General features: G+C 38.0%; 1 protein-coding gene across 2 annotated transcripts in view; it reads left to right on the top strand.

Annotated features, from left to right (window-relative positions):
* Positions 1-15850, top strand: part of LOC146378085 (mannosyl-oligosaccharide 1,2-alpha-mannosidase IA) — a 192627-nt gene that overhangs the window by 164552 nt on the left and 12225 nt on the right. Inside the window, exons 5-8 of one of the 2 annotated variants that reach the window (XM_084943815.1) lie at positions 8026-8120; positions 12587-12713; positions 12867-12960; positions 14522-14637. In XM_084943815.1, coding sequence (XP_084799941.1) covers positions 8026-8120; positions 12587-12713; positions 12867-12960; positions 14522-14637 — 432 coding nt within the window. The remainder of the gene's footprint in view (positions 1-8025; positions 8121-12586; positions 12714-12866; positions 12961-14521; positions 14638-15850) is intronic. The other variant, XM_084943816.1, reaches the window with a different exon arrangement.

Here is a 15850-nt window from a genome sequence, read left to right as displayed (position 1 = left end):
AGACTTGTAATATTCCTTTCAATCAGTGACATCTGCAACTAGTCACTGAGATACCTGCATGGTGTCTGTTTTATTTGGAATATTTCTATGTTCCCCTATCAGGCTCATTAAGATAAAGAGGACAGAAAAGGATCCTACTAATGACCAATGCCGCTGGGAGAGAAATTAAACAAGGTGCACCCGCTACTTATAAAGAATTGTAAAGAATGCGTTCCATTCGCCTCGCGCTGAGAAAATGAGTGTCCTGTTGGAGCCTCAGTAGAATTAAACCACAGCTATCTTTCAGCCTGCAGCAAACCTGAACCTTGTTTTAATGTGTTCTTAGTTGTGTGCACGGTTTCATTTTTTTTTTTTCAACTCTCAACTGTAGGACGACCATTTTCCAAAACAAAATAATTACTCCATCTAACACAGCTAAAACACCCCCACAGGTGCAGAGTTCAAGTTATGATGAAACATGTAAATATGTTTTACAACCATTCGCTCAATTTGCTCGTTTGCAGATGTCTTTTTGCATGTGTTTGTGTATTACATCTGTGATTTACTAAGTCTGTGGTGAAAGTGGATTGTTTCCACAGCAAAAGCAGCACCATCATTTACTGACTAAACATTGTTTGAGGTGTTGCATGGAGCTCAACTTTAGCTGACGTTAGGCTCAAAAAGTCCTGATTTTGTTATTAGAAGCTTTTCCCAGCTTTGACTCTGTAAACTGTATGTTCAGCATAATTAACCTGTGCACATAAAAACAGATTATAGGGGTATTCATTGTAGGATTTGGAGACTGACAAGTTGTTTTAGGAGAAATGGGAAACGAAAGAAAATTTTGGTATATTTATACTAAGACTAACAAGTGAAAGATTAGTAAAAGTGAAAGATCTGTTTGGATCCCTGAAGAAGAGACAAATCCCACCGGGGGTTAGACCAGGAAAGGCATCCGGTGTAAAAATGTGCCAAATCAAACATGCAAAGCTACCTGCTTTGGCGATCCCTTGTGAATAAAACAGCAGCCAAAAGTGTCCCTTTTTTTTTCTATTAACACTGATCTCTTTTCAAATTTACAAAACAAAAGCTGTTTTTGGTTTGACCTCTATAGGTTATGGAAATGTATCAGAATATTTATTAACTAGATACAAAATTTACTACAGGTAAGCAGAACATGAGCATTAGTTCAAACAAAGAGCACTAGTTCAAACAAAGAGCACTTTGTTTTAGATATATTACTAATGTGAATACATGAAGTCATTCTGCAATGCTGAAGATGTCACCTTAGTTTAGAAAATTGCCATTGACATTGCTCATTTTATGTTATGACAATGTAATATATAGTTAGCAGATGAATTAGAATTGAAAAATAAACACGTTTTGCTGTACAGTGATGTGTTGTCCCTGGCTCATCATCATGTGGCTGACGTCATTACAAGGTTTTCATTTCTTGTTAATTGCAAGCCGTTAGAGACGGTTCAGTTTTAAGCATCCTTTGTTGTGTTGCCAGAACTAAAAATTCTGTCCTAATTCGCAAACGGTATTCAAAGATTTTCTTATAACTGGAATGTCATCTAACAAGATCTAAGATCTAACCATACACATAAGTTGTGAGTGGCTGTGTTGAGATTTTAGCTATATTTAGAAGTGAAATAATGACTAAAAAAAGAAAGTTAAAAGCTTGTCTTGCATAGTGCACAGACTCTCCTTGGCTGCTACAGCTTGCTAAACCGTAGAGAAAGAGAGAGATATGTGCCTCACTTGTAATTTGTATAAAAAAGTGAAAAAAGTTTCTTTGAAAAGTTGCTGAATCTTGCAACAAAGTCCCAACCATTAGGTTAACTTGAGGATAATGATCACAGCTGTTAGTGAGAGGGATGGTTTATATTTCCACATGAGAAGTGCCTGCATCACAAAAAACCCATCCAAATAACAATTTTTTTTGATACAAAAGTAATCACAACTGCTCCCTGCTGCCTGCAAGTTGCTTTATACATGTATTTTTGACCAGCAGCTCTCCTCTGCAAGTCAGAACAAAGGGGAAAATCTGTGAGAAAACTACTGCAGACTCACACAATGCTGAGCTGTGAGGGATGCGGAGGAGATTAGTCTGAAGATCTGTACTCATAAGCTGCCAGAATATGAATTATAGATCTCTGGTCTAAAGGAAAATGCCTTTTTTTCTCAGCTAGGCACCAAGTTTCTCAAAACACCAATACTCACCCACTGAGTTTCTTAGATTTTATTGTTACTTGTGGATCAAAGAAAACCTGAAGTGATTTCAAATTAACTCTTCTTAAATAGGTAACTAGTTGCATGAAAATATCCGTGTTGAACTGCAATCAACATATGATTATGCATGAACTCTGCATACACTTTGCTCTCAGAAATAGAGGATAGAATCCAAGGAGCCACAAACCAGCCCCCTGGATGAAATTTGCCTTCAAATTGCACATGATGACCCTGCTGCATGCCACCCCTGTGTCATCTTACGCAGGTCAGGTTTTCAGTTAGCTTTGTCTCCTACATCTCTGTAGTATGAGTAAAGAGGAAATGATGGCAGGTGTAGAAGAGACAAGGCTTTGTTTTCACATTTAAAGACTCCCATTTTCACTTCAGCACCAGTGACACAGAGAGTGAGGGATTCAAGCAGCTGATGATGCTCTTTGCTGGCTGCTAAAACGCCGTCCTAGTCATTTATTGCCACATTATATTTTCACCATGTGCGTCACCTGTCTAATCACGCATGATAATGTGTCCTAAATGACAAGAAGAAAAGGGAAAGTTGCCAAGAAACATTAAGAAGAGTCAAAAAATGTATGAATAAGGGACTTAGCTTACAATTGAAGAATGAGGTTGGTAAAATTCTATTTTTCTCCCTTCTCAGATAAATGGGGATGAAAGCAGTTATCAAACTTTTGCAACACAGGAAAATATGTCTTATTCTTTAATGCGACAGAGTTCAAATGTTTGCTGTCCATGTTCGATTTGTTAGTGAAGGTGTGATCAGTTTATATATATATTCTGTGATCAAACATGCTGCAGCTCTTAGCCCACTCTACTTTTCATAATGCTAAGCTTAGCATAAGTTCAGAGAGGCTATGTTAAGCTTGTCTTAAAACCCTGCTGAATCAACCAAGCTCAATAATCATCCCCCCTCATCAGATGATGGCTTTGCATGCAATATTTAAACTGCATTAGCCTGCTCGCGGTTGCATTTGCAAGCAGCTTTGCAACCCACTTACACCCTAGCTTCTCCTTGCTGTATCTGACGCAGTCATTGTTATGCCGGTCACAGTGCCTGCTCTGTTCTGTATAGGATGTTAGTGCTGCTCTTATTACATCCAGCTTTCCACATAGAGCCATCAAACCCATATAAATTACTGAAGATGGAAAAAAATTGCTGGACTATAATGGTCCTGATTGTGTTTTTAATATATTTTCTAGTATCCAACAGAATTTAAATATTTGTTTGGTTTCAGTTAAGTTTGATGGGAATGTTTATGTGAATCAACATTGTATATTAGCTCTATTGCTGTGGTCACTGTAGCATCTACTGTGCCACAATAACTGTAACAGAAAAATATGTTACACAACTACAAGAACAAAGGGTTTTGAGGCAGAGACTGGCAGGAAACAGAGGTTTCAAAATTACTAACACTGAAATCTGGGCATGTGGAAGAGTGCATAGACCTCTTTTTTCCATGTGCCATGTTCCCTGGGGTGAGGACTCAAGAGTTTTTAGTGGTAAACCGAAGTGGCAGACCAAGAAAAGTTTCTCTCCACTGGGCTCTGATGATGTTTGTTTTGGGAGAGATGACCATGCTTGATGTGTGTCTTCAGCAGTTAAGAGCTGATAGAAAAGCCATTTGTGTCCAGCCTCCTATCTGCCAACTGACAGAAAATTTCAACTGAGAGAGAAGAAAGTGACCTGTCGGCTGTCACATTCTATCAGCGTTGCTCTTTGCCTTGCTCCACCATCCGTCCATCCTTTTCATCCCTGCAGGGAGTCTTAAATATTAAAAAAAAAAAAAACACAGAAAGAAATGTAAATCCAGCCAATCATGGACTTTACTCATAGCTTCACATTGGACAAGATGCAAGTGCAAACACACCGAGTGCAATTACAGTAGCACTTCAGGATGGAAGCTCATGTGCTGGAGGAGGCTCTGAGTGTGGCGCAAGAGAGCAGTGGCGTGTCGGCAAAGATAGATTTACGAACACGGCCTTTCATTTAGATTGTGTGCTGTGCACTGAGACGATGCCTGCCAAAGGGGTTTTACTATAATTAATCATGTAATTTATAAACAAGCAAACAATAATAAATGAATGCAATATAATCAACAGCTTCTGTTTCATGTTTGTCTGTTACTTAATGTAGTAAAGGGAGGTCATTTAAATGTGATTGATTGCATGATCTAAAGTATCTTTCTGTTGTGAAGCTTTTATAGACGCAAATGCAGAACGTAAACGAGGACAGAGTTGCATTTGTGTTGGTTTTGGGTGTGTGTATGTGTGTGTGTGTATGTGTGTGCGTGTTTGTGCCTTTGGGCTTCTAGTTTGCTCGCGCAGCACTGGCGGTAGAAAGGGGCGATGAAGAGAGATGAGACCAGGCGGAGGGTCATTACCACGCTCTTTGATAAAATGGAGAACCAGGGGACTCGAGCGAGTGTGGCACACACAGATGTGCACTGACACACGTCAAGGGGGAGGCTGTTCTAGCTAGAATTAACAAGTGACTGTGTAATGCCACCACGGTCCCATAAAATCTTTCAATAGACACACATTCTTAAACTAATACAGTGTCTGAAACCAATAATAATTAATAAATATCAGCCTTACTGATATAGGAATTTTATGACTCATATTCGGTGTCTGATCTAAGAGAGCTCTCATAGATCTTGTTAAAGTCTGATATTTTTTTCCATTTCACTTACATAAGAAATAAACAGATTTCCCTAATGTCTGTAATGTGTAGTTATTTATTTACTCAGTTATTCCCTGGCCGACTGTCCTCAGTTAGGCTTGTAGCTGTTTGTGACGTCCAAAATACATGTTGTTGCAAAGTACCCTCTAGTGGACAAACTATGCAACATCAACACTCAGAATATGGTTGAAGGGTGTTTCTTGCATGTCTTCTTTACTTTTATTTCCACTTATTAGACATTATAAATTCTGATATGGAGATATTGGCAAACAGGTTATATCTACCAGCTTATCGTTCAGGTTCTATTGATGAGTATTGCTAATCTTAAACTTTCTTTTTACATGTATGTAGGATGTATTCCTGTTCTTACTGCTGTTCTTATCAGTATAAAATTTCTGACATCATAAGTAAAGTTGTTTTTGTGTTAGTCCTTGTATTTAAGGGTGTAAAAAATAATACGATTCATATTCTGTGATGCAGTTTCTTGTGTTTTTGGCTATTCTTGTGATGTACATACTACTAGGATATGTACAGTGTAGTTTACCTGTATAACCCACTGTGCAACTCCCAACTCTTGAGCCACGAGGGGCGATCGTGGCTCAAGAGTTGGGAGTTCGCCTTGTAATCGGAAGGTTGCCGGTTCGAGCCCCGAGCCCAGTTCAACCTACTGGTGTTGGCCAGAAGGGCCGATGGCGCGATATGGCAGCCTCGCTTCTGTTAGTCTGCCCCAGGGCAGCTGTGGCTACAACTGTAGCTTGCCTCCACCAGTGTGTGAATGGGTGAATGACTGGGTGTGTAAAGCGCTTTGGGGTCCCTAGGGGGGACTAGTAAAAGCGCTATACAAATACAGGCCATTTACATTTAAGGTATAGATATAATTATGGTTTTATATGGCACTTTTCTTTTCTTATTGATGCTGTCTGCTATGGAGACGCCATTTGGTCCCAAGGACAAGGTGACATTGTGAAACAGGCTCGCCTTTTCTTTTTTAATATCAATGTTTTAGTTTTGAATTTTTTTTTGATGGGGTCGCAACTAATTAGTAGCTTTCATTATTTATTCATAATAAAATAATTAAGTTGTGAAATGACATGTGCTGCAGAAATCCAGATTCATTCATTAGTGTTTTATTGTAAATCACAGTTAAAGGCTCAATAACTTAATTTTTTTATGTTAATTTTAAGTTATTTTTTACATTGTAGTCAAATCTTATTCTTACTTTCATGTTTAATTTGAGTTTTATGGGAGCTTTTTTAATTATGTTATTCCTTCTAAAAGTAAAAACAATATGAGACTCATTAATATTTTTCAGATGTCCTCAAGTATTAAAATAACCCAGTGATTGTTTTCTGAACCAGATTCAGTCAGTAACAAACAACCATTACCAAACAAATGGATCTGTGGCAGCTTTAAACTTCTTTTCTTCCCTATATAGTTATGGAGTGAAGAATATACGGGCCAGTTGTAAATATTTAATAGAACTCTGAAATTCTCTTCAAAGCAACTGCACACTTCAAACTAGACTCTGCAAAGTTCTCTTCTACAATAATAATCATGCTAAAGACAAGTGGGCTGTAGCTACCTGGCTGCAATTTCTCTTCTCATCTTCGATTTTTCTGCTGAGTCACTGCTCTCCTGCACGAGCTCTTTCTGACTGCGCTTTGTCCTCAGCTACACCGTTTTCTCTCCATGTAACACGTCAGTGTCTCCTCAGTCACTTTCTCTTGTCTCCAGTCTCTGAGGTTTTCACTCTCTTTTATGAATCTCACCTCTGCTCAGCTACCTTTTTGTCTTCTAAGACATCTCTCTCTTTGTTGAGATTTCAGTGTCTTACTCTTTTATCTTCCTTTCCTTTTTTCCCCCCAAACACTATTCCCTCTGGTTAATGGTGGAGAATGAATGGAGATTTGATGAAAGATAGTCCAGCTCATAAGATGATACTGCCTCGACGTGAGACTGTTGCTAGTGCAGATGTGAAGGGAGTGCGGTTTTAAATAGACTTTCGTAGAGCACTTAACTAAGAGTTATTTTAATATTACAGTAGTTGTGTTAATGCTTTTACATTATTGGTTTTGTTTTATTTGTTTGTCTTTTGAGGGGGGAGGGTGGTCAGAGGCAACGTGTTTAACTATTTATGAGTAAACAGAAGAAACTAATTCACACACACTGGATGTTTTACAGTCGTCTAAAAAATAACTCTTAGTACTCCTGTGAAAGTACATCCAGTCTGAGATTATAGAGTTACCTTTAGTGGAAATAACCTGAAGTAGTAATTTAATCTATTACTTTATCAGTCTGTCACATTTATTGGGGGAATTTGACCCACTCTTCTTTACAGTGTTGTTTCATGATAAAGATTTTTGAGGTTTGTGGGATTCATTTATGCATAGCTAGCTGAGGTCTAGACTTTGGGCCAATGCAGCACCTTGATTCTGTTCTTTTCACCCATTTCAGTGTGCTTCTGTGCTTGGGGTCCACGCTTTAATGGTCAGACAGATGGTGTCATATTTAATTCTTTGGTATACAGAGGTGTTGATGGTCAACTTGATCATGGCTGACTCCAAGAAACAAGGCCACTGTGGCTGTGAAACAAACCCAAATCACCTCCGTCACCGTGCTTGACAGCATGAGGTGTTTGCGTGGGTATGCTGTTTGGTTTTTGCAAAACATGGCGCTGTCCAAACCTGTAAACAGTGTTCCGCAAGTTTTATGGGTTGTTTAGATGCAACTTTGCAAACCTAAGCTGTGCTGCTATGTCATGAACTTTACAGAGCTCAGTCAGCATGTTAAATGTTCGAGCCTGAGATGTTGTTCTCTGATGGGGGATGGGTAGTTTCTCTTAGTATTGCACAGTTTGAGCACTCTTGGGAAGATTGTGGTGTCATCATAACACACACGTACATGCTCAGTCAAAGCCTCTGCTTTTATAGAGGTGTTCACACTTGCTGATGATCAGTTAATCAAGTGCATTTGATTAGCAGCGCCTGACTGCTACTTAGCATTTTAATTCCTGTGGAAGCAGTAAGGATGTGCATAGATGTACTTGCATGACTGTATGCATACTGTATTTTTGTCAGTTAATATTCACCAAGTTGTATTTTGTGTTTTCTCTTCAGTTGTTCAAAAATAAAGCAGTGGAGCTGGGAGAGAAGCTACTGCCTGCCTTCAACACACCAACAGGAATACCCCGAGGAGTCATCAATCTCGGGAGGTGAGTCTCAGCACAAGTCATCGCGTCCACCTGTCCTTCTTCTCTGATAAAAGACGATTGAAAGCTATCACATTTTTCTGACATTCAAGAGTGAGCAAAACTTGTAGTTAAGAAAAAAAAAACAAAGTTCAACATGTAAGTTGTCATTAAGTAAGATAAATGTTGTTTCAATGTTTTGATAACATCAATTAAGGAAAGCGAAATTGTATTTTAAAAAAAAACCCATCTCAGTCACACAGACTCTGTTTACTGACAGTGGATCAGCTGCAGGCTAAGCTTCATAATGCAGATGACATTTAGATAAGAATTAATCTGTGTTCATAACCACTTCAGAAGATCGTCTGAATAATATTTGCATGTTTTTAAATGAACATTGTTAATTTTTCAATCTTTTCTAAACTATTGCCTTTCTAATCTAGAATCTGTGTTGACATGATCTTCTTAATGCCACAGTCATGCAGCACAACTTTGAGCTATTTTCATTTTCAGAGCAATTTCCAGCGTGGAGTTTTGCTTCTCCGCTTGTTTGGATGTGGGTTTGACCCTTTTTAGGCGGGAGTGGAAATAAAGAGGGGAAAAAAGTGGCTTACAGTTTTATAGTGAGACGGAAATCGGAACTGAAAAGCTTACAATAAAGAAATCTGACAAACTGATGAATGATAACAGCACTATGTCGGTCGGCTGTGACAAGCAAATTATCATTGCTGGCCTACATTCATGCAACGTGACTATTGTCTTGTCATCACTCGTATGATGTATGAACAACAAAGTGTAAAGGGTACATCATGATGTGAATATGGATCAAAATTACGTGACCAAGTTTTAACTTTCAGACTCTTCTTCTCATTAACTAATCGTATTTTCTTATAAGATACTTCCTGGCACCCCTGTCTTCCACCTGCTACCAATTAACCCACCAGCCAAGCTGGACAGCTGCTGGAAGATTTAATTACCTCAGTCTACAGTTAATTCCTTCTACATTACAAACAGTGCCAGTCCTGCAGATGGACAGGAGGAACCATACTGCCCATAGTGTATCACACACAAACAAACCCACGTCACTTTGGAAGTAAACATATGCAGCGTGTGAGAGAACGTGTGCACCCTGGGGAATTCAGTTCAAGGGAGTTTCCATTAATTGATTTTTTTCCTTGTGATAGATTCTTCTTATGTTTAATGGTATATAGTGTGTGTACTACTGTGTTAGTGTGTGTATATTATATAAAACAGTATGGTAAAACTGATTGACAGGAAGTGCATATGTAGACTTTCTACAAAAAAACACCACTTTTTTTTAAAAAGTTTTTTCTCTTAATCGTTCAGATTATTTCAGTTTATTGTGACAGAAACTAAATATTCTAAATTTGGTTTGACAGAAAGTCTGAACGTGGTCATGATCACTATCATTATAGTAATACGCTCCAGGGAGCCTTCTTTCAGCTTTGTCGAATATTTAGAGGAAGAAAATCCGTGAGAAAATAACATATTAGCTAATAAAATTCTTGATTTTGTGTTTGGTTGTTTTTGCTCTCAACCTTATAATTTAGATTATGCAATAACTCACAGATTCCCCTTTTACAAATTAACAATGCCACATTTCCTGTTCTGTAGCCAAAAACCCCTTCAATGTGCTAAAGATGTTCTTAACGGCACTTAAAACCCTTAACAACATTAGATGTAGTGTTTAATTTATGTTTCCTGTTAAAATGACAACGTAAACAATGCTAAAATGATTGCAGTTAAAATGTAAAAGATCCTACTTTTCCCAAGCACATTATTCCTAACACGTGGTATTGATTTCCATTTTTTAATCTGATTTTTTTTTTCTCTTACACTCGATTATATTTCTGACTGATATGGAATAGATTGTGTTTGTTAAAGAAGGTGAAAGGGTTAACAGATGCGTGCCAGTGATGTTGCTTACCAGAGACTCCTCCCTCTAAAAACGAATGCAACACCTGCTGCCCTGTACCGAGTTTCAATTGATTCCACTTGAAGTGGGAATCAGATATGACTCAAGCCAGAAGTATTAATGATGCAGCCCCTAAACCTTTAATAGGTGCATTTATCAGAGTGCCAGACTCTTTGATTCCTCTCTGCTCTCACTCACCAGCCACTTCCCACCATTTCTCTCCCCTTTCTTCTCACCTTCTCAACATTTCAACTCAATTCATTATCCGATATCACATATCCTCCAGCAACTCTTAGAGGATATGTAAAGTCATTCTTTTAATGTATTATGGCCTAACTAATCATTGGCAAGCATCAGTTCACCACACTAAGCTTTGATTTGATTTGTTGAGTGATCTTACCCGCACTAACTAATGGGCCAGCACTGCTGACCTTGGTGTGCAGTTTCTAAAACACTTTTCCAGGTTTATATTAAGGCATAGAACTTGAGTAAGTTTGACATTGAGTATAATGAAACTTTAAACAAACATCAATCACAGCAGTCGAACATAAATTAATGTTAGATGATGGAGAGGGCTATTTTTTATAGACTTTTGATTAGTTTATTTTTACCAGACAGAGATCCAATTTGTGGGCCAGCCCACATCAGCTGCCAAGTTAATTTTATGTATTTTAAAACTACCACCACCATCGGAAAAAGATTTTTAAAAATGCACTCACTTGGAGTGTGTAACTACTGGGAATAGTTCTCTAAACATCTGAACGTTATGTGCTGCAGTTTTTATTTCTTAGGTCAGTGTCATAAGCCGTTTACAAAAAGCACAGAAATGTGATGACCTTAGGTTAATAATACAAGATTTAATGGGCAAAGAGAGTTTTTTAAACTCATTTGACTAAATTGGAATTACATAAACCGATTTTTGAAATTAACATTTGTATTGTTTATTAATTTATTGACTGGTCGACAAAATGTCAAAATACACAGAAAAATGCCTGTCACGGTTATGTGCAGCACAATGTGATACAGACTGTTTGTGTTCACATAAACAGACAAAGACGTAACATCTTTACATCACAGGAACTGGTAAACATTTGGCATTTATGCATAAAAATGAAGAAAAATCTGAATTTATAATTTCAATGTTGTCATTATGATATTAGTAGTTTAATAACCACATATCAAATTCAATTAGATCAGTACACTTTGGATGGAATGCATTGTAGAGATTGCAGGAGATAGTTACTGATTTCTATCTGAAATAAAAAGCAAAGCCTCATGCATTAAGCAGAGACTGAGTACAGAGAGGTCCGACCAGCACTCAGAGTACTTTGTTCAGCTCTGTTCAGCTGCACTGTGATGAGAATATGACGTACTCTTTAACATCTGAAGAATCTCGTCTGCAAGTGGCCTTGGAAAAAATGAGATTTGCAAGTGTTGAGGCTCTTCCCTGGAGTTTGGTTTAATGCTGCTGCAGTGGCAGTATACCAGAAAAGAAAGCTAGAAAGCTAAAAATGCCTTTTAAACTATACATTGTTGTCCCAAAGTAGTTCTCGTGCTTTAATTTTGTGGAAACAAAACAAGGAAATTGATGTCATGCAAAAAAGTTGTACACAAAGGCAGCACAATGAGTAGATTGTTAGCTTCAAATACAGTTGGAAAAATGACAACTATATCAGACTTTGTTTCACTGAGAGGAGATTGATGGGTATCAGAAGGTTATCCTGGTAAGCACTCACAAACAAAATAATGTTATGCTTTCACTTGAAAACCAGAGCAATCCTGTAAAGAGCGAGCATATAGAAAGTTAAAAGCTTTATTAGCTCCTCTTACATCCAAATGAATATGCTTATCTGTTGAGCATGTTTTAGACTGTATGAATAAAACCAAAAAGATTAGAACAGCAATTAAACCCATTACCTTCACAGCATGCCACCAGTGAATGTAATTAATCTGCATTTGCAGTTAGCAGTGTCAGTTTCACAAAGACCCGATCCTAAAACAAAGATCTGAGCATGGTCAATATTTATGTTTTACAGGCTCAACTACATATGCCTGATGCTACAAAAAGATAAGGCGATGTGCCTTAAATTAATAAGGCTTTACTAATTTAAAAACAAAAAAAGCACATACTATATATAACTAAAGAAAAACACAGGCTATGTGTGCAGTGTCAAATTAGCATAATGACTTAGCCACAGCTTTACATAAAATATTCAAACTCTAGCACAATAGCAGCAGGTAAGCCTCTCAGAATTAAAAAAAAAAAAAGTCAGGATCAGCTAAGTATCAACTGAATCAAAAACAGTAAAACTGACAGGTGACAAACATCAGACGGGGTAACTGAACCGGCTTCTTCTTGTCTTCCTTACCACTTCCCAGTGGGCATTGCATATCTAACCACTCACAAACATGGGCACAGACAGATAAACCAAATTTTGTTATGTTTTATTATAATTTACATGCAAAAATAAGTGATATTTACTATGAATCTCTGTCTTGCTGAACTGTCTATTTCGCGATACTTAGTGGACGTGTTTGAATGTCATCCCTGTTGCAGTGGCACCAGCTGGAGCTGGGGTTGGGCCTCAGCTGGGAGCAGTATCCTGGCTGAGTTTGGGACTCTTCACCTCGAATTTGTGCATCTGACTGAGCTGTCCAGCAATCCAGTATACACGGAGAAGGTTCAGTATATGAATAACCCTTCCTTTGCAATTTACAGCACTGAACAGAATGTTCTGATTTCCTATTACTACAATTTCTGTGCAAAATGCCTTTCAGCCTTGAGGTGATGGCATAATACAAATTCCCCTTGCCTAATGGCATGTGATTTGCAGGTGATGAACATCAGGAAACTCCTGAACAAGATTGAGAAACCCCATGGCTTGTACCCAAACTTTCTCAGTCCAGTCAGTGGCAACTGGGTCCAGCGTAAGTACTGTATTGTGCATAATACTTAAATATCAGCGCAGATATTTTAGGATACATACAAGTTTTGTAATGAAGGGTAAAGTCAGAAAAAAATGTTTAAATTGAAATTGGGGTCACAGGTCCACTTGGGAAGGTGATTTTTGTTGCCTGATATTCACTGTATTACAGTAATTATGTGTACCCACTGTGGGTCAGGACTACAGGAGTGTGAGGTCGCTGAATGTGGTTTCACATTTCTTTCCTTTTCCATTTCTCTTTCTTTTCTTTAGCTTTCACATTACTGACAGACCTTGAATCACCTCACATGTCAAAGCTCTTTCAGCCGCTCACCTGTGTCCTCCACCTATCCACCCTCTTCCTTTCATTTGTAAAACCGGGCTCCTACAGTAGAGAGGGCTATATGACTCCAGTTGCTCTGGGTTATTAAAATGAGAATGAATTCAATTACTTAAGGAAATTGGATCTTTCCGATTTACCTGAAAGAAGCTTGGGGGAAATCAGGTGATCAAACGGTGCCTGAATTGAAAAGGTGGCAATCTGAATCATTACAGAAGCAAACTGTTGTGGGCGAGGATGTAAACGAGGTGAGGGAAACTGTGTATGAATATCAACAGAAAAGGGGGGGGGGGTGCATTTGGCTTCATAGTTTTCTTTCATTTGTCAGTGTCAAGGACAAACACAGCAGCACTGTGATAACCTTGCAGAGGAGTTAGCAAAGGTGTATGTGCATGCAATGAGTATGAGTGGATTAATGAAGAGTTGCCTTTTATGTGAGATCATATTCATCTTTTGAATTCAAATGTGAAATTATAGCAGACAAGTGGAAAATCAACAGGCGTTTGTTTCAGTTTCCACTGACAAGCTTGAAGTGCGTTACATAACCAGAAAACACAAGAGTACTAACGATTTTTCAACTGCAACTATCACGTTTTAGTTCACGGTAATTGTAAAGTCTTCATCAAAACTTATAGCAGAAATACATTTGAATAACTTTTCATGGTTACATAATCAAATCATTTTAGTTGTACTGGAATCGCCATGAGCTTTGTACTTATTGTGATTAACAGCGAAGTGTTTATATCTAAAATGAACATAGAAGCCAATGCAGAAGTGACTGCATTCATTTAGGGGGCAGTTGTGCTGATTGATTCTAGTGCAAACAGACCTAATGCTCACTTGATCTATGATCAAAGGTTTTTGGTGATTTTATGATCTCAATCACTAATTTCACAACTTATCTCAAACAATAAGGTGTCTACTTTGTAAACTATGGTGTAAAAGCTTAAAGATTAGAGATTATTGACCACTAAGTGATATCACACTGGCTGCGTCTGTCTCCTGTTTAAAGTGTGGTTGTGACAGCACTCACTGCGGATTGGACTGTTCTGCTGAAACATATAAAATACTTTTGCCATCTTTTCAAGAAATTCTGAATTTGTTTAAAAATTTTCCAGCACCTGCAGAAAATCGAGAATAAAAAAATCTGTATCCATGCATATGGGTTTGTGCGCGTGAGAGACTTTGCTGAATAACTCAGTTTACCTGTTATTTTCTCCTGTAGATCATGTTTCCATTGGTGGCCTTGGGGATAGCTTTTATGAGTATCTGATCAAATCATATCTGATGTCAGACAAGACGGACGACGATGCGAAGAAGATGTATTACACTGCACTGGAGGTATGGAAATCTTTATTTTTCGGTGTAAACAAAGGAATCAACTTGCTGAAGCATAGCTCAGTTAGATTAAATGATAATTACAGTAATTAGCATACACATTTAATAAAACAAAGCCCACAAACTGCTTTACACCCGTAACAATCAACAGCAGGACAAGCAAGTATGTTGTTTTTACGGACTAGTTGAAGGCTGAGCAAAGGATACAACACTGTAAATTATCTTTATCTGACACAGAATGGACTCAGCTGTAATCAGCCGAATGGAGCATGTTTTCATGTGGTGCAATAGTAAAAGCTGCTCTTCCACTATCAGCAGAAAAATATCCGTATACTTGAATGTGCATGCTATGATCATGTATAAAATCACTATTATTTCCTCTTTAATGGAGATAATGTCAGAGTAAACCACACTGCCTGTGGCTACAATTACAATATCATAGAAAATAATTTAAGATTGCCACTGAGAATTCCTCAGTTTTCATCAGAGGGTCAAGCCAGAGGCAGTTTACTAATTACAGACTTTCTTTCTCCCCTGTGACTTGGTATTTAAATGGCAAAGGACCCCCGCGCTTTTAGATTAAGTTATATGCTACATGTTTATACAGAGATCTGAGGTGAAGGCATGGCACAACTCATTATCTTTGGCATCCAAATAAAAGTAGAGTTCTAATTAAAACGGTGCTGAATGAGAGAACATTTTCTAATTATGCTATGCCATGATTACTGCTAACAACAGCTAATTAGTAGGAAAATCATCAGCCGCAACCCTCAAGAAAAATGTTTTTTTTTCAGAGAACATGGTATTTATAAACTATTTATAACACCCCCTATTTAGCATGAAGTGATTCCCTTGCTGTAAACAAGAATTGCAAGTGGAAACAGCTGTTTTATGAAACAAAGTACTGACAAGAAACACCTGCAAAGAAGCAGGAATGTACAAAAAAGATTCTTGATTCCTTCAGTTATTTAATTTGCAACAAAAGCAATACATTTACTGTGCAGCACTGCAGTAGCCACACTGGACTAATCCCTTATAGGAGGAAAGATTGTCTATATATTCTATTGTAACGCAATTATCTTGAATTATCAGTGTCTGATAAAAAATAATCAGTTGTTTTATCTCTTACTGTGGACCGTGTTAACGAGACGGCAGCAGAGTGGGTCTTTGCAGGTCACGGTCTTTGCATGGTCGGCCGTGGCTCCTGTCTTGTTAG

This window comes from Perissodus microlepis, chromosome 11, assembly GCF_051167445.1.
Source record: "Perissodus microlepis isolate ML-2025 ecotype Zambia chromosome 11, ASM5116744v1, whole genome shotgun sequence".
Lineage (NCBI taxonomy): Eukaryota > Metazoa > Chordata > Actinopteri > Cichliformes > Cichlidae > Perissodus > Perissodus microlepis.
This window is presented reverse-complemented; position numbering and strand designations above follow the sequence as displayed.